The 22,440-nt window shown below is 43.9% G+C and overlaps 1 protein-coding gene across 3 annotated transcripts in view; it reads right to left on the minus strand.

The window, feature by feature from the left end:
- Positions 1–22,440, minus strand: part of WDR25 (WD repeat domain 25) — a 109,735-nt gene that overhangs the window by 28,963 nt on the left and 58,332 nt on the right. Inside the window, exons 1-2 of one of the 3 annotated variants that reach the window (XM_081912883.1) lie at positions 20,132–20,440; positions 11,438–11,585 (exon numbers count right to left, since the gene is read on the minus strand). In XM_081912883.1, coding sequence (XP_081769009.1) covers positions 11,438–11,465 — 28 coding nt within the window. In that variant the 5' untranslated portion in view covers positions 11,466–11,585; positions 20,132–20,440. Of the gene's footprint in view, positions 1–11,437; positions 11,586–15,448; positions 15,571–20,131; positions 20,441–22,440 lie in introns of those variants that run through there. The other 2 variants (XM_081912882.1, XM_081912881.1) reach the window with 2 other exon arrangements.

The raw sequence follows: 22,440 nt of genomic DNA on the forward strand, positions 1-22,440 counted from the left end.
ACCGGGTTCGCGTCTCTGCTCCTCCACACGCAGCTGCTGGGTGACCTTGGGCCAGTCACACTTCTTTGAAGTCTCTCAGCCTCACTCACCTCACAGAGTGTTTGTTGTGGGGGAGGAAGGGAGAGGAGAATGTTAGACGCTTTGAGACTCCTTAAAGGGAGTGAAAGGCGGGATATCAAATCCAAACTCTTCTTCTTCTTCTTCTTCTTTGTCTAGAACTGAACCTGGGACTTTCTGCATGCGAAGCAGATGCTCTACCACGGAGCTGTGGCTCAATTACTGGAGATTTTTTTGAATAAAGAAATAATATTAAAAATTAAATTAAATTAGCAGAGGTATAGGGTCAGAAAATGTATCCCTTTCCTTTGATGATATCACAGCCACCATCCAATGAGCAGTTGTGGCACGTGCATCTGCATTGCATACAAAACTGCAGTTATGAGGCTACTTTGGTAGGGTGGGTGGGATCATTTCCCTAGCAGCAGCAGCAGCAACAAAAATGCAGTTTAATACGAAAATGAGATAATCTGTAACGGGACACCCTGGAGAATTTATCTCTTAAAAAAAGTCATTAGCCTGGAAGAACTGAGTGGGGAGGAAGAGGAAGTAGGAAAGCAGCAGAACTTAGTTCTGTTCCTTTATGTAGAAGAATTCTCAAACTGGAAAAGATTTGGCAGCTAGAGAGGCAGCATGCGCGGCAAAAGATACTGCAGCAAAAAGCATGCAAAGTAAAGGGGAGCAGAAGAGAGCAGCACCGCTCAGCAGAGATAAAGGAGAATGAGCATGGAAAAAACAGGAGCTTTATGTTTGATGGGAGTTGGGAATAAGTCAGCCTTTGCTAACTGGGGCTGATCAGAGCTGTAGTTCAAAGCAACTACAAGGCATCAGGTCATAGCTGTCAAGCGTCCCTTATTTGGTGGGACAGTCCCTTATCCCAGCGCCATGTCCCACTGTTGTCCCTTATTGATGATGTCGCTTAAATAAGCTACTGAAGGTAATGGGGCCCTTTCTATGTCCATCTGTCCTTTGTCCTTTGCTGAGCCCTTATTTTCGAGGCTGCTGGTCCCTTATTTTCAAATCTGTAAGTTGACAGCTATGCATCAGGTTGGCCGAGGCTGCATTAGACAAATGATCAGCTCTGAATTTCTACTTGTCCTTTCACCAGAACGCATTCAAATGAAACAAAGGAAGTGTAACATAGATGGTGGTTTAGCAGTTCATGTTGCCCTTGGGCAATACTTTAGTCCAGTTTGCCAAACATGGGTGTCCAGCTGTCTTTGGACTATGATTCCCATCATCCCTAGCTAGCAGGACCAGAGGTCAGGGATCATGGGAATTGTAGTCCAGAAACAGCTGGAAACCCAAGTTTGAAAATTATTGGTTTAAGTCTGCCATCCATTGTGTTAATGCAGTTCGGGAAAATGCTGCCCAGTTGGAATGATTAAATTGGGTGAATTATACAAATGATCATGAAGCAAACCACTGAACGCATCTCAGCAATGTCTCCAACAAGAGTCAGAAAAGCCCTCTCATTAGAATGAATGCCCCGGTCGCCTTTTCTCCAACTGTTTGGGCTTTGAGAAAACAGCACAACACGCAATGCATTTTGTTGGCGAAACCTCAATAGATTAAAATATATTTTGTTGCTGATTTAGGATAGGGGAGGGAGACAGAATTCTACTCTCAAAGCAAATAAGGATTTGCATATCCTCTCAAGTAAGGCACTGGCTGTTCCCATGGAGACACTCTTTTCTAAATTTAATTGTATGTGGTAATCTTCACAGAATCCTGTGGCTTAATACCAATCGTCTTTGTAAACAACCTTTCCAGGGCCGTAAATTAATGCCACAGGAAATTCAGCTACAAGGATTTGAATTTTATCTCCTGTTCATTGCCATTATACTTATCAAATTAATGATGTTAATAAACAGTTCACTCCAAGGTGTGAAACCAAATGCATTTTCACAATTTCCATTCCCTTTTATATCCTGATGAATAACACACACGGGGTTGCGTTATGCATAAGAAAACCTTGTTTTTCTATAAATCTATGCCTGTGGGAGGGAGGGAGGAGGTAAGAAGTGTTTCCTAACTTATGGCAACGAGCTAACGCTTCCCAAGAATACTCTTCCCTGTCTTTTCTTAACATGCCTGGGGATTCCTCAGGAAGTTAAGGAAGAACCCATACAATCGCACCATTTTATTCTGCAGTAATCACATCTCAAACAACCACCAAACCTCAATATTCCACCAAAACAGACCAAAATCTCCAAGAAAGAACTTGTTGGAAAAGCAGTTCTGAAATCGCAACCTGGTGCAGCTCCCAAAACAGCCACGCTGTGGTCCATCAATGGTGAAAGTTGAGCAGACCCAGAGTCTCTTCTCTTTTTACTCCTCCCAATCTTATTTGACACACCTGAGCTTGCTCCAGAAGAAGAAGAAGAAGAAGAAGAAGAAGAAGAAGAAGAAGAAGAAGAGGAGGAGGAGGAGGAGGAGGAGGAGGAGGAGGAGGAGGAGGAGGAGGAGCCAGCATGGTGTAGTGGTTAAGAGCGGTAGACTCGTAATCTGGTGAACCGGGTTCGCGTCTCTGCTCCTCCACATGCAGCTGCTGGGTGACCTTGGGCCAGTCACAGTTCTTTGAAGTCTCTCAGCCTCTCTTAGCTGCTTTGAGACTCCTGAAGGGGAGTGAAAGGCGGGATATCAAATCCAAACTCCTCTTCTTTTTACTCCTCCCAATCTTATTTGACACACCTGAGCTTGCTCCAGCTGAGTAGCTGTGCCTCTCTCCCCACATGAAGCATTTTACCCATTTTATCTCACCTGTCTTAAGAGCACTTCTCACTGTTCACGGAGCCTCAGAGCCTGTCATGTTCGCGGACAGGGGGTACCTCTGGTTCTGGAGATGTGTCCCCCAGCTCTCATGAACTGTCAGCTGCCCCTTCAATGTCCTCTGATGCCTGCTAAGTACCTCCTAAGTCATGGGTAGGCAAACTAAGGCAAGGGGGCCGGATCCAGCCCAATCGCCTTCTCAATCCGGCCTGCAAATAGTCCAGGAATCAGTGTGTTTTTACATGAGTAGAATGTGTCCTTTTATTCAAAAAGCATCTCTGGGTTATTTGTAGGGCATAGGAATTTGTTCATTTTTTTCCCAAAATATTGTCCGGCCCCCCACAAGGTCTGAGGGGCAGTGGACTGGCCCCTTGCTGAAAAAGTTTGCTGACCCCTGTCCTAAGTCCCTACCTTCCCTTCCCCATCTTCAGCTGTCCTGGTGTGTACCAATCATGGCTACACCCCTTTCTGGGATCCTCTTCCCCTTCCTCAGAGCCCTGCCCTTTCATGACAGTTTCCCAACCCCTACTCTTAGTAACATTTCTTAGTATAAAGTCAGGTCCTGGTCTCATTTATATGTTGGCAACTCCACAGCAGATCTGTCTACATTATTAAAAACTGTTTAAACTTTTAACGTGCACCTAATGTTCTAGTTGATGATTTATAGCTTTTCTCCAGATGCGGGCTGCTTGAGTAACTACCGTCACATTTCTTCACGTTTTACACAATAAAAATCCCTTTTCTTCCCAAAGGTATAGTTCTTCCCAGAATTACAGAAACAATGGAACACGATGTAGGCTAAGCAGTGTTTCCTGTGATGTGCAGTGACAGAAAGTATTTTAATAATAATAGAGGCCACCTTGCAAATTCTTATTACTGCCTTGTCCAAACAGTATCATCCGTGCACAAGAGGCAGGTGTGAGCAGGTCTGGGGGAACTTGAAAATTTGCAGAAATACAAACATATTTTTTAAAAAAACAACCCAACAAGAGGCGAAGATGCCCAAAACAGCCGAAGTGAGGACCTGAGCTTAGTTTCCACAGAATGCTGACTGTTTTGAGGGGAGGAGAGAAACAGGGTGGAGGAAATGGAACAGATAGGTTGAAATCCTGAACAGTGGCATTACAAACTGCAAAAGTTTGCTGTAATCCCCATTTGTTAATGTTATGTACTGAAGTTCTCAACCTGGGTCAGCAGGGGGATACTGTAGATAGTTTTCACTCAGGTCCACATATGCAAAAAAGGAATTGAAAGTGACGCTCAGTGATTGGATAGTTACAGAAAGTTGCTACTCTTGCTTTGTAGTTGAGCTCTATATAAGCAGGTTGGCTGCACCCTTCAGCCCAGTTCTGTTCTGGGCCTGTGAATAAACAAGAGCTGTTTGAAGAACTGCTGTGTCGTCTGATATGTTCACACACAACTTAACAGTTAACACATTAAAATCATCATTTAAATTATGGTGAGCAGCCATAACTCATAAGTTTAGAATGCACTTTGCATGCAGCGGCTCCAGAAGTTTTAATACCATCTTATTATTATTTTTTAATGAAGTGGCTAAACAGAATTTGCTAGGGAAACCACAGAGAAGGTTCTGCTGCCCTGTGCCTTAATGCTCGGGTGGGGAACCCATGGCTCTCCATATGTTGTTGAACTACAACTCCCATCAGCCCCAGAGATAATGGGATAATGGTCAGGGATAGTGGGAGCTTTAGTCCAACAATATCTGGAGGGCCACAAGTTCCCTGCCCCGGGCCACTGAAGGAAAAGAAGTATGGCTTTGCCCTCTAGAAGTGGAAGTGATATGGATGGCTCCATTTTTAATCCTAATTATTGGACGCATAAGTAAAATCTCTGTCTGCACCTTGAACATCATTAAAACTACAGGGCTTCTTCAGATTTTGGACTAATTTACTTACCTGGGCATTCTCTGTTTTAAAGCAGCACTTGAAGCAGGATACAAATGGGGAGAAACGAAGCAAAGTCATAAAGAAAGCTCTAAGTAACCTAGTAAGTAAGTGGGTGGCGCTGTGGTTTAAACCACAGAGCCTAGGACTTGCCGATCAGAAGGTCGGTGGTTCGAATCCCTGCGACGGGGTGAGCTCCCATTGCTCGGTCCCTGCTCCTGCCCACCTAACAGTTCGAAAGCACGTCAAAGTGCAAGTGGATAAACAGGTACCGCTCCAGCCAGAAGGTAAACGACATTTCTGTGCACTGCTCTGGTTTCGCCAGAAGCGGCTTAGTCATGCTGGCCACATGACCCGGAAAAACTGTCTGCGGACAAATGCCGGCTCCCTCGGCCAGTAAAGCGAGATGAGCGCCGCAACCCCAGAGTCGTCCGCGACTGGACCTAATGGTGAGGGGTCCTTTACCTTTTCCTTTAAGTAATGTACATTTCCCTCTTATATCTAGACCCAACAAATCTATGACGGGCATGCATTTATATTTAATTCATGAACTCTAATGTAATGTAATGTTAGGCAATCTGCAGTGCACCAAAGAAAGTGCTTTTAAATCATTCCAGAGTGGCAGTTCAGTTGCGATAATCAGAACACTGCATTCATGGCAGGCAAATGGACATCTGTCATGGTTGGGTGGACAGATGTCATGGATGCGCTAGTTGAGATTCCTGCATGGCAGGGGGTTGGGCTACATGACCCACAGGATCCCTTCCAATCCTACAAGTCTTTGATTCCAAATAACAAGATTCCCCCCGCCCCAGCAATCTGCAGGTGCAACGGCATTGTTTCCTTTGTGACAAAGAGACGGCAGTTTAATTAAAAATGTTTGCTGTTATGCAAATGCCACAACACATAAACATAAATTTCAAAACTACATTAGCATGCCGGGTTTTGCTGAGCTTCAGTGACCAGCAGGAGTTACCAATATGCTCAAAAATGACTAAATAATAATATATAAAATTACATGCTGGGACAGCGGAACCTAGGCTTCATGCAAACGATTGCTTCAAATATCTAAAAGGGTGTCACGTGGAGGATGGAGCTAGCTTGTTTTCTCCTGCTCTGGAGGGCAGGATCTGAACCAATGGCTTCAAGTTACAGGACTAAAAACCAGGAGGAACTTTCTGGCAGTGAGAGCTGTTCAACAGTGGAATGGGCTTCCTGGGAAGCTGGTGGACTCTACAGTCATACCTCTTGTTGCGTTTGCTTCATGTTGCGGCTTTTCGGGTTGCGAAAGCGGCAAACCTGGAGGTGTATACTTCCATGTTTCTCTGTGTGCGCACATGCACAGAATGCTTCTGTGCACTTCGCGAATGCGCAGAAATGCTCTAGCATGCTTGGCGCTTGCGCAGAAGTGCCGCTCTAGTTGCAGACTTTTCGGGTTGCGAAAGGCACCCCAGAACAGATCGTGGCCACTGTACTTCATCGAAAGTTTTTAAGCAGAGGTTGGATGCCCATTGGTCATCAGAGGCAGTTTTAGGGGAGTAGGACTACTCTGGTCGCATTGCGCCTAGAGCTGCAGGGTTGCCGCAGGGGATGCCGCAACTATCATTTAGAATGGAGCAAGAGAGGCAGAGGGATGCCGGATTTTGGTGTCACACAGGGCAACGCTGAACTTTGATGCCTGCAAAGTCCGCCACTGCTGCCATGGGAGCATTAGTTGAGATTCCTGCATTGCAAGGGGTTGGACTAAATAACAACAATAATAATTTAATTTATATCCCGCCCATCAGGCTGAGTTTCCCCAGCCAGTCTGGGTGGCTTACATAATATAAAACACAACAAATCATCAAACATTTAAAAACAAGGTATCCTATGCAAGCAACAAACCAACCAATAAATCAATAAAAACCAACGACAACAATAATAACAAAAATAATACCATTTACAGTTATACCCAAATTAAAGTAACTGCCAACCCCAACCAAACATTTAACCAACACCAACCCAACAAAAATGAAACAGAGGAACCAAAATTAGAACCGTTTACGACATTTTAGCCAGTTGCCCCAACTGGGGAGTGGCTGGGTGTGTTTAGCCTGGAAAAGAGGAGACTGCAACGAAATACGATAGCAAACTTCCAATATATAAAGGGTTGTCAGTGGAAGATGGAACAAGCTTGTTTTCTCCTGCTCTGGAGGGTGGAGGACACTTGGGGTCCCTTCCAACTCTATTAAATAAATAAATAATCAATCAATCACCACTTACTTGCTTGCCAGGCAGGGAACCAATAGGCAAGCAGGCAATGGCATCGCCTCCTCTGCCTCCTTCCCACCATCAAGCAGGTTGCAAGGGTGAAAAGGAAGAAGAAGAAGAGAAGGAAATGGTGGAAGAGGAAATGGTTCAGAGGGTTCTTGTCAGTGCTCCCACCACACCACAAGGCATGGCCCTCAGCAGATGCCCAACCACGCCCTTGTGGCCCTTGATGCCAGCCCTGTACGGTAGGACCTTACTTGTCCCCAGAAAGCATGGAAGGGTTCCAAGCAAAGGAGGCACTTCAACCTTCTCCACACAAGTGGCAGAAGAGGGAGAAGGACTCCTTCAGTCCACGGGCCTGAAGTGCCGTGGAGGCCTGAGCAAGGAACAATTCCTCCAAGCCTGCGTGGAAAAAGTAATTAAGAGAGGAAAGTTTGCTCATGAAGCCGTGGATGGAAGACATCTAAGCGAAGTTAATCAAATGCTGAAATAAGCTCCGCGCTGGTGAAGAGCAGTGGAGAGAGGTGAATGAACGGTTCAGTGAAATAACGCTGCTCTAATCTGTACAGTTGGCTTCATGTTTTTCAAGTGAGAATGCACCCAATTTGGATTCCAGTAACAAGCTGGGTTGTTTTTGTTCCAATTTTTTTCTTTTACTGAAAGCGCTACTGACGTATCGGTGAGAAATGCAGAGTAACAATAAACAAGAAAGGAAAAAGGGAGGCGTTCGGAGTAAACTGGCTGTGTTGTTTGAACCTGCTTCTCTGTGTGTGTCTTTCTCTCTTACACACACACAGACATAACAGATGTATGATAATACACTGAAAAATTGCCAAGCTATATAAAACAGAAGCATCTTGTAAAATTCAGTCAAAAGCCAATGAATTGAAATGCCTGTTTAAATATAAACATTTTAATATGAAGTTGAAAGCTGCTTCTTCAGGCGGGGTTGATTCCGAGCACCACTTATTCTCACCTGCCTATCTTAAAGAACCTCGGAGCAGTCTTACTTATCCAGTGATTTAGAAAGCTGCCCTAGATCAAATCAGTCAGTTAGTCTACCTAACTCAGTATTGTCAACACTGACTGGCAACAACTCTTCCAAGGTTTCAGGCAGAAGTCGTTCCCTGCCTTATCTGGCGTTGTCTGGGGTTGAACCCGGAGCATTTTGCATGCAGTGCATGTGATCTGTTGTTGTTGTTGTTTAGTCGTTTAGTCGTGTCCGACTCTTTGTGACCCCATGGACCAGAGAACGCCAGGCACTCCTGTCTTCCACTGCCTCCCACAGTTTGGTCAGACTCATGTTTGTAGATTCGAGAACACTGTCCAACCATCTCATCCTCTGTTGTCCCCTTCTTCTTGTGCCCTCCATCTTTCCCAACATCAGGGTCTTTTCCAGGGAGTCTTCTCTTCTCATCAGGTGGCCAAAGTATCGGAGCCTCAGCTTCACGATCTGTCCTTCCAGTGAGCACTTAAGAATGGATAGGTTCGATCTTCTTGCAGTCCATGGGACTCTCAAGAGTCTCCTCCAGCACCATAATTCAAAAGCATCAATTCTTCGGCGATCAGCCTTCTTTATGGTGCATCTACTTTATGTGATCTACCACTGTGCTATAGTTGTCCCTTTCCAGGCAGGATGATAATAGTTTGATAGAGTTTTGTAGGCAAGCTTGTCCAACTTCCTCTTCTATGCATAAAATCCAAACCTAGAGCAGCCCCATGAGATGGCTGCCCAGCCTCTGCTTCAAGACCTCCCTGGCCACCACCCCAAGTTATTGCTTCCACTGACAAACTGCTTTTACCATTATCAAGTGTCTCCTAATGTTCAACTGAAATCTGCCCTCCCGTAACTTAAGCCCATTAGATCTAATCCCAACCTTTAGGGCAGCAGCAAATAAGTATTCTCTTTAGTCAGAAGGGATAGCTCAGTTGATTAGAGCATGGTGCTGATAGCACCAAGGTTGCAGGTTCAATCCCCGTGTGGGACAGCTGCATATTCCAGCATTGCAGGGGGTTGGATTAGATAATCCTCAGGGTCCCTTCCAGCTCTATAATTTAATGATTCTATTATTATTATTGGCCTATCTTTACAACCTTTAGATAGGAATACCCATGAACACATCTCATCTGTCCTATATCTGAGCCCGGCTTCGGCTGGGATGGGCGGGATATAAATAAAAAATTATTATTATTATTATTATTATTATTATTATTATTATTATTATTATTATTAATCAGGAAGTATCAGTCCTGTATCAGGAAGCTTTTAATGTTTAATGTTTTATTATGTTTTTGTATATGCTGGAAACCACTCAGAGTGTCTGGGGCAACCCAGTCAGATGGGTGGGGTGCAAATATTATTATTATTAATAATAATAATAATAATAACAACAATAATCTTGATGATGATGATGGCTCAAAAATCTGCCTAGAGCCCACCCAAGGAACTAATTCTCCACATGTGCCAATTTGCTTGTTAATTCACGTAACAACAGCCTTAAATTGACTTCATATCTTACATAATAAAGTGCACTGTGCTTCCTGAAGGGCATGTACAACAACAAATTTGTATGACACTTGATGCTTTACGCACAGATAAAGGCCATACGGCTTAGAAAAGCAGCTGCCCATTTTTTACTTTTGTCTCCAGCATCCACTAACAACAGAAGCCACTGGGTACACTGCTCCGAGCACGGGGAACTCAGTCCATTAGCTGCAGTTACAATTGGTGTTGCGCTATAATGACGGCGAGAAAGAAAATACCAGAGAAATGGGGTTGCGAGAAGGAAAATGACCCAAAGACACAATGCAGAAATGGGCTTGTCTGAAAAGAAAGTTTCGGTACATTACTCGCTCTCCCACTGAACGACAAGCAAAGCGGATCCATAAAACTCGTAAGTGGTAATATGAAAGCTTGATTAACCCAGAAATGTGAATACTCCAACGTAAGATTTAATGGATTTTATATTCGGAGTATGGAATGCCCTTGGAGCTGCAAGTATTAAAAACACATGCCATAACAAAACTGAAGGAATTGATTATCACTGCACACGCTGAAAAATTATGTTCAGGCAATTTTCATTTTGGCTCGTTTCATGGCTGGTTTCCAAAAGAAATCAAGAGAAATTCCTACCCTTTTTAAAATTCAAACATCTACACACAGCCCTGTAATATAAAGGGGTTGCTAGCCATCCTTTAGTTTGAATTGCCACCATGCCCCTGCCCTCCAGCATTAAAAAGGTACAGGACCCCTGGATGGTTAAGTCCAGTCAAAGGCGACTATGGGGTGTGGCACTCATCTCACTTTCAGGTCAAGGCAGCCGGCGTTTGTCCACAGACAGCTTACCAGGTCATGTGGCCAGCATGACTAAACCACTTATGGTGCAATGGGAACACCGTGACGGAAACCTGAGCAAACGGAAACCTTCCCGCCACAGTGGTACCTATTTATCTACTTGCGCACAGGCGTGCTTTTGAACTGCTAGGAGTTGGGACAGAGCAACTCCAGCATTAATGTAACAGTCAAGCTTGCATGGGAGGAATTAGTTTAAAAACCACTGGAAGTAACTAAACAAACAAACAACAGAAAGTTAGAAAAGGCCTCCTAGAAAAACAGATTGATGAAGTAATTAAACGCTTAAATGGCCGTCCTTAACAGTCTTGTTTGGAAGCAAGACCTATTGATTTCAGTACAACTTAGGGCCAAACTAGACACAGCAGTAAATGTGTCTTAGCATCCAAAAGGGGGGGGGGGTGTTAGGAAAAAAATGCAGATTGCAGCAGCTGAGGTGGGGTGGGGGCCTGATAATTAAAAGAATCAAAGCATGTGGAGAGGGAATTTAACTCTTTCCTCTCTTGCTAATGTCTCAAAGAAATTTTGTCTTCTGAAGCTGGAATTTGCTCTGAAGGCAGAGGACACTCACTAGTGCTTAAGGGAGATTACCACCCAATGCAGCTAGCTTCAGAGGAGGGGATTTCTTTGGAACGAAGCACTGAAGAAAATGGTGAAATTTCCCTTTCAAAACTGTTCTGATCCAATTAATTAACATTTCACCTTGCCCCCCCACCCAGCCAATAAAAAGCTGATTCAATTTGCATTTTTTAAAAGCTTCACCTTAGGTGCAAATATGCATTTACTACTGCCATGTGTAGTTTGGCCCTTTCCCCCGTGTTTATTTACTTATTCATTCAAAAATTTATTCACCACTTCATTTTAAAAAACCTGAAAGCAGTTTATCGAAGATAAAACAGTAAAATCAAGAAAGGTTGGCGACCCTACTTTAAAACATACAAAACATACAAAAGTTAAAACACTAAAACTGACTAAAATTAACTGAACTTTCTAAGGACCTGAATACCTTTTAAAATAACATTTTAAGCCCCACAATGTTCCATGTAGTATGAAAATATTATTTCACATGCAAGCCAAAACACATGCCTATATTAAAATTTACCTGTTTCAATATCGGTTAAATGAAGCATAGAATCAAACCCTCCGCTGAGAACACCTCTCCCACAGGGGGTCCACTGGGCAGCTCGAACGGCACAGGTGTGGCAAAGGTATGTTTTCAAGCAACGGCCCCAATCCACAGCATCCCAAACCTAAAAGGAAAATATAATGAACTTTAAAAAAGATGAGCCGACCAACTGCAGCTAGGGCCAACAGGGAATAGCAGTAGCTTCTGATCGGTCACTTTAAGAACTCTTTGAGAGTATCTTTAGGAAGCAACACTTTTGCATCCTAATGGAATGCAAACACATAAAATGAAGAAACTGCTCAGAAGTGAAGCAGCCACATTAGCTGTGCTTATAACGGGAAGTGGGAAATGGCCTCCACACACCATTCAAGATGGAACGTTATTCAGAGCCATAGAATATCTGGCAACCAGGAGGGCAGGGGGCTAATCTGCAGAAGGAAGTCTATCAACAACAATAGCAACAAAATCATAGATTTGGAAGGGACAGCAAGGGCCATCTGGTCCAACCCCCTGCAATACAGGAATGAATGTGCCGGATGAGTCTCTTTGAGGAGGAAATTCTATACAGAGAAGATCCTCTCCTGGGCTACAACTGCACAAAACATATGAGGATGACAAAGCTAGATGTAGTTCCTATCTGGAGGGCATACATAAAAGGGGTAGATAACCACATTCAATTAGCACTAGAAACAGGTCTTAGAGTCATAGCATTGTAGAGTTGTAAGAGACCCCCCTGGTCAACTCATCCAACCCCCTGCAATACAGAAAATCTCAGCTAAAGTATCCATGACATATGGCCTTCCAGCCTCTGCTTAGAAACCTCCAAGGAAAGAGCATCCACAACCTCCCAAGGGAGACGACTCCACTGTCGAACAGCTCTTATTCGGTTTTGGATTATGGTGCTGGAGGAGACTCTTGAGAGTCCCATGGACTGCAAGAAGATCAAACCTATCCATTCTTAAGGAAATCAGCCCTGAGTGCTCACTGGAAGGACAGATCCTGAAGCTGAGGCTCCAATACTTTGGCCACCTCATGAGAAGAGAAGACTCCCTGGAAAAGATCCTGATGCTGGGAAAGATGGAGGGCACAAGGAGAAGGGGACGACAGAGGACGAGATGATTGGACAGTGTTCATGAAGCTACCAGCATGAGTCTGACCAAACTGCGGGAGGCAGTGGAAGACAGGAGTGCCTGGCGTGCTCCAGTCCATGGGGTCACGAAGAGTCGGACACGACTAAACAACAACAATATACATATTCAGCAGTATTCATGAAAGAGCCTTTTGTGCAGCCCTGTGTTTGCCTGCACCCAAACACAAGGGAGCGCATGTGGGGTGCAGTGGTTCGAGTGCTGGGCTCAGACCCGAAGGGACCAGGGTTCCAATCCCCGCTCAGCAACAAAGCTCACTGGGTGACCCTGGACCACTTACTGTCTCTTAGCCGAACCTACCTCACTGGGTTGTTGTGAGGATAAAATGGGGAGAACTATGTACGCCACCTTGGCCTCCTTGTTGCAAAGGTGGCATATAAATATAAAAAGAAATACATGAGAACATACACATTGTGACACACGGGTGCACATTTTGACAGAACTATGGCTTAGATCCTAACTAAGGTTCCACTGGTGGCTGCATCCCATGGGTGTAATTCCACAAACCAGACCAGCAGAAGGGGGGGGCATTTTTCACCCCTCTCCCCTTCCCCCTTTGCCCCCTTGAAATCTGTTCCAGGGTCTTGAGGATACTGAGGGGCAATGTGGGGGTCTGCATGGGGAAGGGTGGGTCAGTGAAAAGTGCCTCCACTGGACTCCAGGTTCCTTCGTGTACAAAAGGAGTCCTTCATCCATGGAGCACTAGTTAGGATCCCAGGTAGTATATTATTAGTGGCGTCCCCATTTCCCATCAATCCCACACAGTTCAGAAGGATTAGGTGGCAAAGCATGTCAAATGCTGAGATTGAAAAGATTGCACACGGTTACATGCCCTCTGTCCGTCTCTAGATGCAGATCGCCAAAGAGGTAAAGCAATGCTGTCTCTGTACTGACACCTTCCCTAAAGCCCAGCTGGCATGTTCCAGGAAGTCTCACACTGGAATTCATTAAGCAGTCACACCACAGCCAACTTATTCACCTTGCTTTTTAAAAAAATAAATAAATAAATAAAGAGGGAGTGGCTAATTTGAGACCAACCTGCAATTATTCAAATATTTCAGAATATGGATGAAATAACATTTCCTTCCGCACTTCAGGAAGCAGCCCATCATACAGAACCAGTGCAGAGCAGGGTTCACCAATATGGTGCCCTCCATGTAAGTTCTGAAGAGCACAAGGGGCAAGAGTCAAAGGAATCCAAATAATTGGCCTCAGGCCTCCAAGCACCTTGTCATCTTCCTTGGGAAACAGCAGTTTAAACTTGTATTTCACATCTGGACAGGCTAAGTGCTCCAAACATCTCATCCAGACTAGCTTGCAAGACTGGATTTAAAGTAAAAAGGAGAGAACCTTGAATTCTGAAACTATATTAAAGGCAATAAATTAGTGTGTGGCAGGCACAATTTCCTGAAAATTTCCTGAAAACGCTGGAACTGATCATGAAAGATTTCTGTTGCCACATTTATCATCCTTGGCTAGTTCAAGAAACAATCTTATCACCTATCAGCCAGCTATACTTTATATTTCATCTCCACAAAAGCAATGCAGCTTTAGTAGTTGCCTGATGCCCTTCCTATTAAATAACTTTGCTATGGAATTATGACGGTGACTCTGTGGAGTGAAATTGGAAGTAAGATTCTACATATTCACACATAGCAAGGAATTAGTTTTATATACCGTATATATGGCTATCGGTGAACCCAGCAGAGTTTTTAGAGGACATCTTTAATTTACAGGGTGCCCCTTGCTCCTAAACCACGTATCCGTTTGGTTTAAATCTCAGCCTAGCTTTACTTTAGTGAAAATCAGATGGTCACAATCAGTCTGCGTAGGTCTGAATCCAAGTGATGGTTTGCAAACCAGTGTTCAAGAATTAAGACAGGCTCCCATGAAGTGAATTGCTATCGGAAGCATATAGGAAGGCTGGAGGAAACAGACCTTTGCAAACTTCAATAAGAACTGACTTGATCTGTACATTTCACAATGGTGCACAGATCACAACAGTGCTGCCCATCGGATATCGCACTTCAGCAAATGTTGCAGTGTAGTTCTCAGCTCAACAAAAAGCAGGAGTATGTTTTAAAATGCATACTTTGAGATAAAATACATTTAGAAATGCTTGCTTCGATAAAATACATTTAGAAATGCCTATTTTAATTTTGATAAGAAATACTTTGTAAACCTTCATGCATATTTTTTATAAACTGCAAATGAATGTGGAAAGGGTATGGAAGAGAATTACGAATCAACACATGCAAAAGTGACACAGAGCACAAATAGACTGATCCATCCCTCCTTAGAGGTATGGAAAGTCCATTGACCATTGCCATTTTGGCTGTGGTTGATGGGGAAATCTGTAGAGCCACAGGTTCCCCCTCTCTGGCTAGTTCATATAAGACAACAATAACAAATCATTGTAATAAAGGTTGGAAATAATAAGACATTTAATTTCCACAACATTTGAAAGACGGTGGGAATTACAGCTTGTAATTATACTTTGGGTTTCAGGATAATCAAGATATCCCATTAATCAAAAGTTATCAGCTTTATAGTCATTATTTTTAGCACATTTTAATAACAAATATATCTTTAAAGTTTATCAGAACAGTAACACCCAGCTAACATGCTAATGGCTCTCTTTACGAGACATTATGTTGATTTACTGTTTTGTATTAAGAGCGTAATGCTAATATCCCATGGCAATAAAAATGTTGGATTAACATGCAGGATTACTATCTTCTACTTGGTTTTTGATCACTTTTTGGCTATTTAGCTTTCAAGCTGCGTAGTACAATTGGTTTTTCAGGTCACCTTAAACTTACTATCAGAGTTAGCATACCTAATAAATTAGTGTTCAAATTCCTGAATTGGAGAGAACCAGTCTACACCAGCTTGCTGGCTGGGATGGTGGGAGTTGTAGTCTAAAACATCTGAAAGGAATGGGGCGTTAAGAAAAGTATAACTACAGGTGTCTTGTGACTGTCTTATCTGAGTTGCTGAGCAAACTAGCATGTAGCATTGGGTAGACAAGGCTCAAGTTACAGCATCCATTGTTGGGAAGTACAGGAGAATCTTTTGGAGAATCTTGTGAAAGTGTGGAAGACTTTGAGAAGAGCTTATCTGAGAAAAGTTGTACAACCTGCAAGATTTCTGGACTGAGAGAATTTTAGCAGTTGCAGGACTTTGTTAGCAACTGGGTTTTGTGCTTGCCGTGTAGACTTTGTCCCAGCAAGAATTTTACAAGCTGGAACCCTCTCTGGGCTCAGAGAGTGAAGACTTCTTGCAGCAACTGTAGTGTGCGTCTATAGTGTGTGTGTATGCTAAGTAAAAGCTATCTCTGCTACACAGTTGTTTCCTGTGGTGAACTTAAGCGCTTGACTGAACTTCTGTGGCACATACACAACACTCAGCATAGGGTTGGGAGAGGCTGTCATGGACAAACATACCATATAATCCAAACACCAAAGTGTATTGGCCAAGAGTAATTTTCTGTGATCCAGTAGCTTGGGGGGTTGGCAAATAACCATAGAAGTTAAAGGTAAAGGTAAAGGTACCCCTGCCCGTACGGGCCAGTCTTGACAGACTCTGGGGTTGTGCGCCCATCTCACTTAAGAGGCCAGGGGCCAGCGCTGTCCGGAGACACTTCCGGGTCACGTGGCCAGCGTGACATCGCTGCTCTGGCGAGCCAGAGCCGCACACGGAAACGCCGTTTACCTTCCCGCTGGTAAGCGGTCCCTATTTATCTACTTGCACCCGGAGGTGCTTTCGAACTGCTAGGTTGGCAGGCGCTGGGACCGAGCAGCGGGAGCGCACCCCGCTGCAGGGATTCGAACCGCCGACCTTTCGATCGGCAAGTCCTAGGCGCTGAGGCTTTAACCCACAGCGCCACCTGCGTCCCAACCATAGAAGTTAGTCCCCATCAAATCTCTGAATGTCTGAATCATGCCTTATTTTTTATCACACATGCACATCTCTGGGGAATGCTAAGAGGGTATGTGCTGAGCAGGAAACTGCATGAACCAGACCCTGACTGCATGCTGTCTCAATGAATCAACACAACTTCAATTTGGGCTCCCCATGGTGCAACTTAATTCTTTCTTAGGGCACAAAAATCATTCTTTGACATGGCAACTGATGGGCCTTTGCTCTATTTCTGTACCTTCAAAAAGATGCTATATTGAGCAATCAGGTATTGCAAAGTCTTTGAGAATAGATTCAAGGCAAGTCACGCTGTCAATATAGTTTATTTTGCCCTATTTGCGGAGAAGTGTTAAAAAATGCTGTTGGAAATAACTCTTCAGAAAGACTTGATGATCCTGTCACATTTTACTAGACTAATAAAGAGTAAATCATACCCAGGTGGAATCTGGAAAAGGGGAGTTTTTGAGAGAGCTGGCGGTTGAGTAAAGTTGAAAAGACAGGCTGTAAATTACTTAGAAGGTATTTGGTGTACTTAAACGATTAACTATAAAAAGGCAATTTTCGCAAGAAGTGTATTTGTGTGTGTGTGTGTGTGTGTGTGTGTGTGTGTGTAAGAGAGGGGGGAGGCTGTGCTGCACACTTTTCTCTGTTCTGTCAAAGTAGACAAACAAATATCCCATTAAAGACTGACCATATAAGAAAGTCACAAAGTTCAGTATTTTACACCCAGCACCCCAACTTGTAAGCAAGTGTTTTTTCTAATGAGATACCAAGACTGCATGAGATATTCTCTACAGAGCACATAAGATTCAGACCATGCTCATTTTCTCACTCCTCAAGACCTAATCGCTTCTCCTCTGTGAAGGGATGGGCTCCACTATCTGTCAGAAGGCCCAATCCTGCTTATGAATCATCTGTCTGCTCTGATAGCTCTCTCTGCACAACAAACCTCTCCTCTTCACTCGGCTGCCTTCCTCTCTTTTTTGAAGCCAGTGAGTCGGTGCCGCTGACACAGGAGGAAGATATAATTTCATAGGAGCATAAGAAGTTACTATTGGCAAAACCTACTTGGTGTTTCGCAACTTTCCGACTAGTTGCAGGACCTTAGCCAGACCTAGCAGAGTACACGCAGAATCCACAGAAGCAATTGGCAACTTGGCTGCAGACAGGATAGACAAAGCAGGAACCAGGAACTTGTAGTCAGGTGTTTATTATATACAGTGGACTATTTACAGGAACAGAACACAGATCTTTAGCTAGCTCTCTCATACACGATTCACAACTCCTACACTGACACAGAACATCTGAACTACTGAACTCTGAACTACGAACCAACACATTCCAGTTAGTAGGCCATTAATTATCACTCCCTTGAGAGAGCTTGACAAATCAGGGAGCTGTCTCAATGTCTCTGTTATCACCAGGAAGACATGACCTTCTGGATGTCTGCAAAACCTTAATTGTGTGAGTAGCTGCACGTATACAATTTCCCAACAGTTACCTTATACAGAGTCAGGCCACTGGTAGAACTAGCTCAGTACTGTCTGCACTGACTGGCAGTGGCTCCCCAGGGTTTCTGGCTCTACTTGGAGATGCCGAGGACTGAACCTTCTGCATGCAGAGCAGATGCTGGTTGAGCTGGCTGGCTTTCACAACACTGTTTGTCTCTGGGCCCCAATAGACAAGGCTTTAAACTGCCCACCCACAACCTGGTGCCCTCCAGATATTGTTAGACTACAACTCCCATCACCCCTGAATGTTGGCCAGGCTGGCTGGGGCATCTGGAGGGCCCCAGGTTGCAGAAGTCTCATTTACCGTAATTGGTCTGACACCAGTATATTTACTCCATACTCTTAAAAGAGCTTGCCCTGTGTTGGCCTCAGAGGCAACTGAGCAATAAAAGGCAAGTTCTCTTTTTCTTCAGACTTAAAGATAATCAATGGTGTTTGCGATTGTCAAAGAGATTAGATGAAATAGACCCTTCAGAAGCCTATTATAATGATAAAGGGTATGTAGCAAAAGATACACATAAGGGTAATCTGCTGATCGGCAAGGGGACGCCAAGAGGCCAGCGCGGTGCTCAGGGTCAGAGTCTAAACAAGATTCACACTTGCCAAGAAACCACACCAGAGGTTCCTGTGCTAAACAGGAGTCGGATAATGACTGGCACAGGCTGAAACACATGCAAGACTGTATCTTGAGATGAAACTGGTGCAGTAGTTATGGCATCAGCAACAGGAATGGGAAGACCCGGGTTCAAAATCTTATTCAGACATGAAGCTCACTGAACTACCTTGGGCTCTTGTAACCTTGTACTGCCATTCTTCTATTAGGGTTATGGAGTATGCAGAAATAGCCAAATTAACAGCAAAAATTTGACATCAGGGGGATGAAACATATCAAAAAGAATGGGGAAAATTTATGTTATATATAGAGAAGATGATGTGAAATAAGGAAACCAGTAGAATTAAAATAATATCTCATAACGGGAAAATTCAAGAAATTTACTGGATAATAATATCAAAATGAATTAAAAATGTATATTAGGATTATTATTGAACAATATTTGTAAATGAATATAGACAGACAGCAAGAATATATAGAAAGATTTATTTGTTTACGGACATTTAATGGAAAAAATAAAGAAGAACAATCTTGTGGAAAATGGACAAAGACAATGCGAAAAGTTAAAGAGGACACAAAAAAGCAAGAAGAAGGAAGGAGGGAAGTCAGCTCAGGAGAGCAAGAACAAATGTGAAATATAATGTATGTGTATGTACAGTATGTAACTAAAAATTCAATAAAGATCATCTGGGGGGGGGGGGAGAGAACTACCTTGGGCTCCGCACAGCCTACCGCAGAAGGCTGCAGTGAGGATAAAATGTGAGAGAACCATGTACACTACCTTGAGCTCCTTGGAGTAAAGGCAGGATATAAAGGCAATTAATGAATGTGTTCTAGTCTGTTGAGACAGATCAGAGATTGCCATCACTTGTCCCTTCCCCCCCCCAGCCCTGCTGCTTTCCATTTGTATTTCCAGCACCTGCAAGCTCATATTCTATTTAAAACCAAAGGGTGCCTGATGTAGCGGATCCAACCACCTATCACCAATTAATAATGCGGCAGATTTGCCCCGCTAACTGCCCCCTATTAAATACAGCGCACAATCCTCATTGTCCACCAATTAATAGGAAGTTTTGCAAATTTACCACGGGATGTCTGGGGGGGGGGGGGGACTTGTGTGAGGGAAAATTGAATGATTTAGAGTCCCAGGCAGGAGTTGATCAAACAAACAAGAAAAGTGTTTTCAACAAAGAGAACTTATTCTAGTTTATTACTAGAAGTGGGCAAAGAGAACTTATTCTAGTTATTACTAGAAGTGGGCAAAAAAGATGTCACGGGCTTAAATACACTAGTATAGGCACAGCTCTTCTTAAACTCCAGTCACTATTAATCAGTTGGTAAGATGCTTAAATCAGTTTCTGTTACTTAGCTATGACAGGTGGCTCCATTAAATATCTTTATTGCAGCACAGCTTCCTTCACAGATTTATTACCCTGGTTCATGAGCGAGGGGCACTTTCCCCCAGTTACCCACTCACTTCACAATCTCACTCCTGAGGTATTCCAAAATTTCATAACAGACCCGGGGGACTGTCTGTCTACGTTTCCCAGACCCTGAACCCGGTCTCCCTATCTAAGCTGCAAGTCTCTGTCCTCTCGCTATGAATATTCACCTCAGTTTGGATGTTTAACTGAACTCAGAACCAGTTCTCCCTCAGTCAGATCCTATCCTACTCCCTACCTCACTCCTTAACTCCCATCTCAAAACAAGCCCTATCCATCTTCTCAAATCCAGCCCCATCTCTCCTCTTAAATCAAGCCCCATCTCATAACCTGAACCTTAGCCCTCTCTAACTCTCTCCCTCAGAAACTGCTCCTTTTATTCTCCCTCCCAAGGTGCTGCTCCTCCCCCTTCTGTGACGAGCTGACTTTGTAGCCAATCAGAGAGAGGCCCGGGCACTCTGGTGGAATTTCAGGAGGAACTGCATCACCAGACTCTGGTCTGGCTCAGCCGTCCGTCATGCCTGACTTTCCGTAAGCTAATTCAAACAAACTTCAATTCCTTCTCCACATATCAGCTGTAAACCAACAAATGCGTCTGATCACAAGGAAAGCATTTTAAAGTCTTTTTTAAAAAAAATTCCTGATGGGGGTTTTTGGTGCCGCTGATCAAATCATGTTAGTTGCCGTTCTGAATTTTTTATTGTTTCTAGATTTGTAGTTTTAATAATAGTGGTAGCCACCTTGCGGAACTGGAATGCAGGATGCGAGCGCTTTAATAACTGTCGGCAACAGAAAATTATCTGTGACTGCTGAGTGAGGCACATGCAACAAATCTCAGTGAAATCTACCACCTGGGGACAGGTTTTAAGTGCAGTGCCTTAGCAAAAACTTTTATGATAGCCAGCTCATGGCAGGCAAAGGGTAGGGAGCCTCATGTCTGAATTCAAACATGACCATCCAGCTCCCACTCTCCGGCCCTCACTCCCCAGGCCACTGGCCTCTGCGTTGTGCCCTTTTTCCTGGCTGGAAACCCTGAAAATGCATCTTGCTCGCCTGGAAGGAGACGCGTGAGGGCACATCTGTGGACTTTTGTGTGGCTGCAGGTCTGAAAAATATACATGATAAGGAAGGAGACAGAAAGCCTAGGATAGGATAAGATTCACTATACAGTGGTACCTCAGGTTAAGTACTTAATTCGTTCCAGAGGTCCGTTCTTAACCTGAAATTGTTCTTAACCTGAAGCACCACTTTAGCTAATGGGGCCTCCTGCTGCTGCCGCACTGCCGGAGAACGATTTCTGTTCTCATCCTGAAGCAAAGTTCTTAACCTGAGGTACTATTTCTGGGTTAGCAGAGTCTGTAACCTGAAGTGTATGTAACCTGAAGCGTATGTAACCCAAGGTACCACTGGTACCCAAGCGTATGTAACCCAAGGTACCCAAGGTACTGCAGACATGTCCAACTGGTCGACCGCAATCGACAGATACTGTAGATTGCCGGGTGATCTTGGTCGATCGCGGTCGTTCGTCGGCAAGTAATGTTGCCAGCCCCTAGTTTCTTCCACCGGCTGTGCAGTAGCATTGAGCGCAGGTCAAGGTGGCAAGCGGAAGCAATGTTGGCCTTAGCGCTGTGTGCCATTGTCAGCGCTGTACTTTCAGGAGATTGTTTTGTTGTCATCCCCGCTCCATAAAAGCTCAACAACTTAAGGGACCCCCCCAAAAAAGCTCATCAACTTAAGGATTTTCACTCCAAAAAGCTCAAAAACTCAGGGTACTCCCCCCTAAAAAAAAAGCTCAACTCTTGGCACACACACACACACCCCCGACAAAAAGGCACGCTCATCTCCCTCCAATGACAATCGGTAGATCACTGCATTTTCTTTTATACTAGGAGCAGATCACATTCTCTTGTGAGTTGGAAGTGCCTGCAATACTTGCATACATACACTGTTTTCATCTACACAATGTCCTTGTTCACAAGTAACACTTAGCCAGCCCATGGCACAGTGGCAACAAGCAAATGTTTGAGCTCCTGCAGAGACCTTCTGTCACTTTATTGCTGCACTGAGCTAAGCCATGTGTGTAGACTTTGTGTGTAGTCCAGACCAGTGGTTGTGTTTTAGCTCTCTCTGACAAGCCATAGAACAAACCTTGTCATATCATACAATACGTCCTAGAATTCCAAAGTTGCATATATAAAAAAAAAATTCAAGACTAGTTTTTTGCTAGTTTTAAAAACAACTTGGCTTGCCTTTTTATTCTCTGAAAACCCAGATTGGATAAAGTTAACAGCTTAAAATATATGCATTTCAGGCTGCCAACTGAATGATCATTTTTACAGGAAAA

Source organism: Podarcis melisellensis, assembly GCF_964234715.1.
Source record: "Podarcis melisellensis genome assembly, chromosome: 1".
Taxonomy (NCBI): domain Eukaryota; kingdom Metazoa; phylum Chordata; class Lepidosauria; order Squamata; family Lacertidae; genus Podarcis; species Podarcis melisellensis.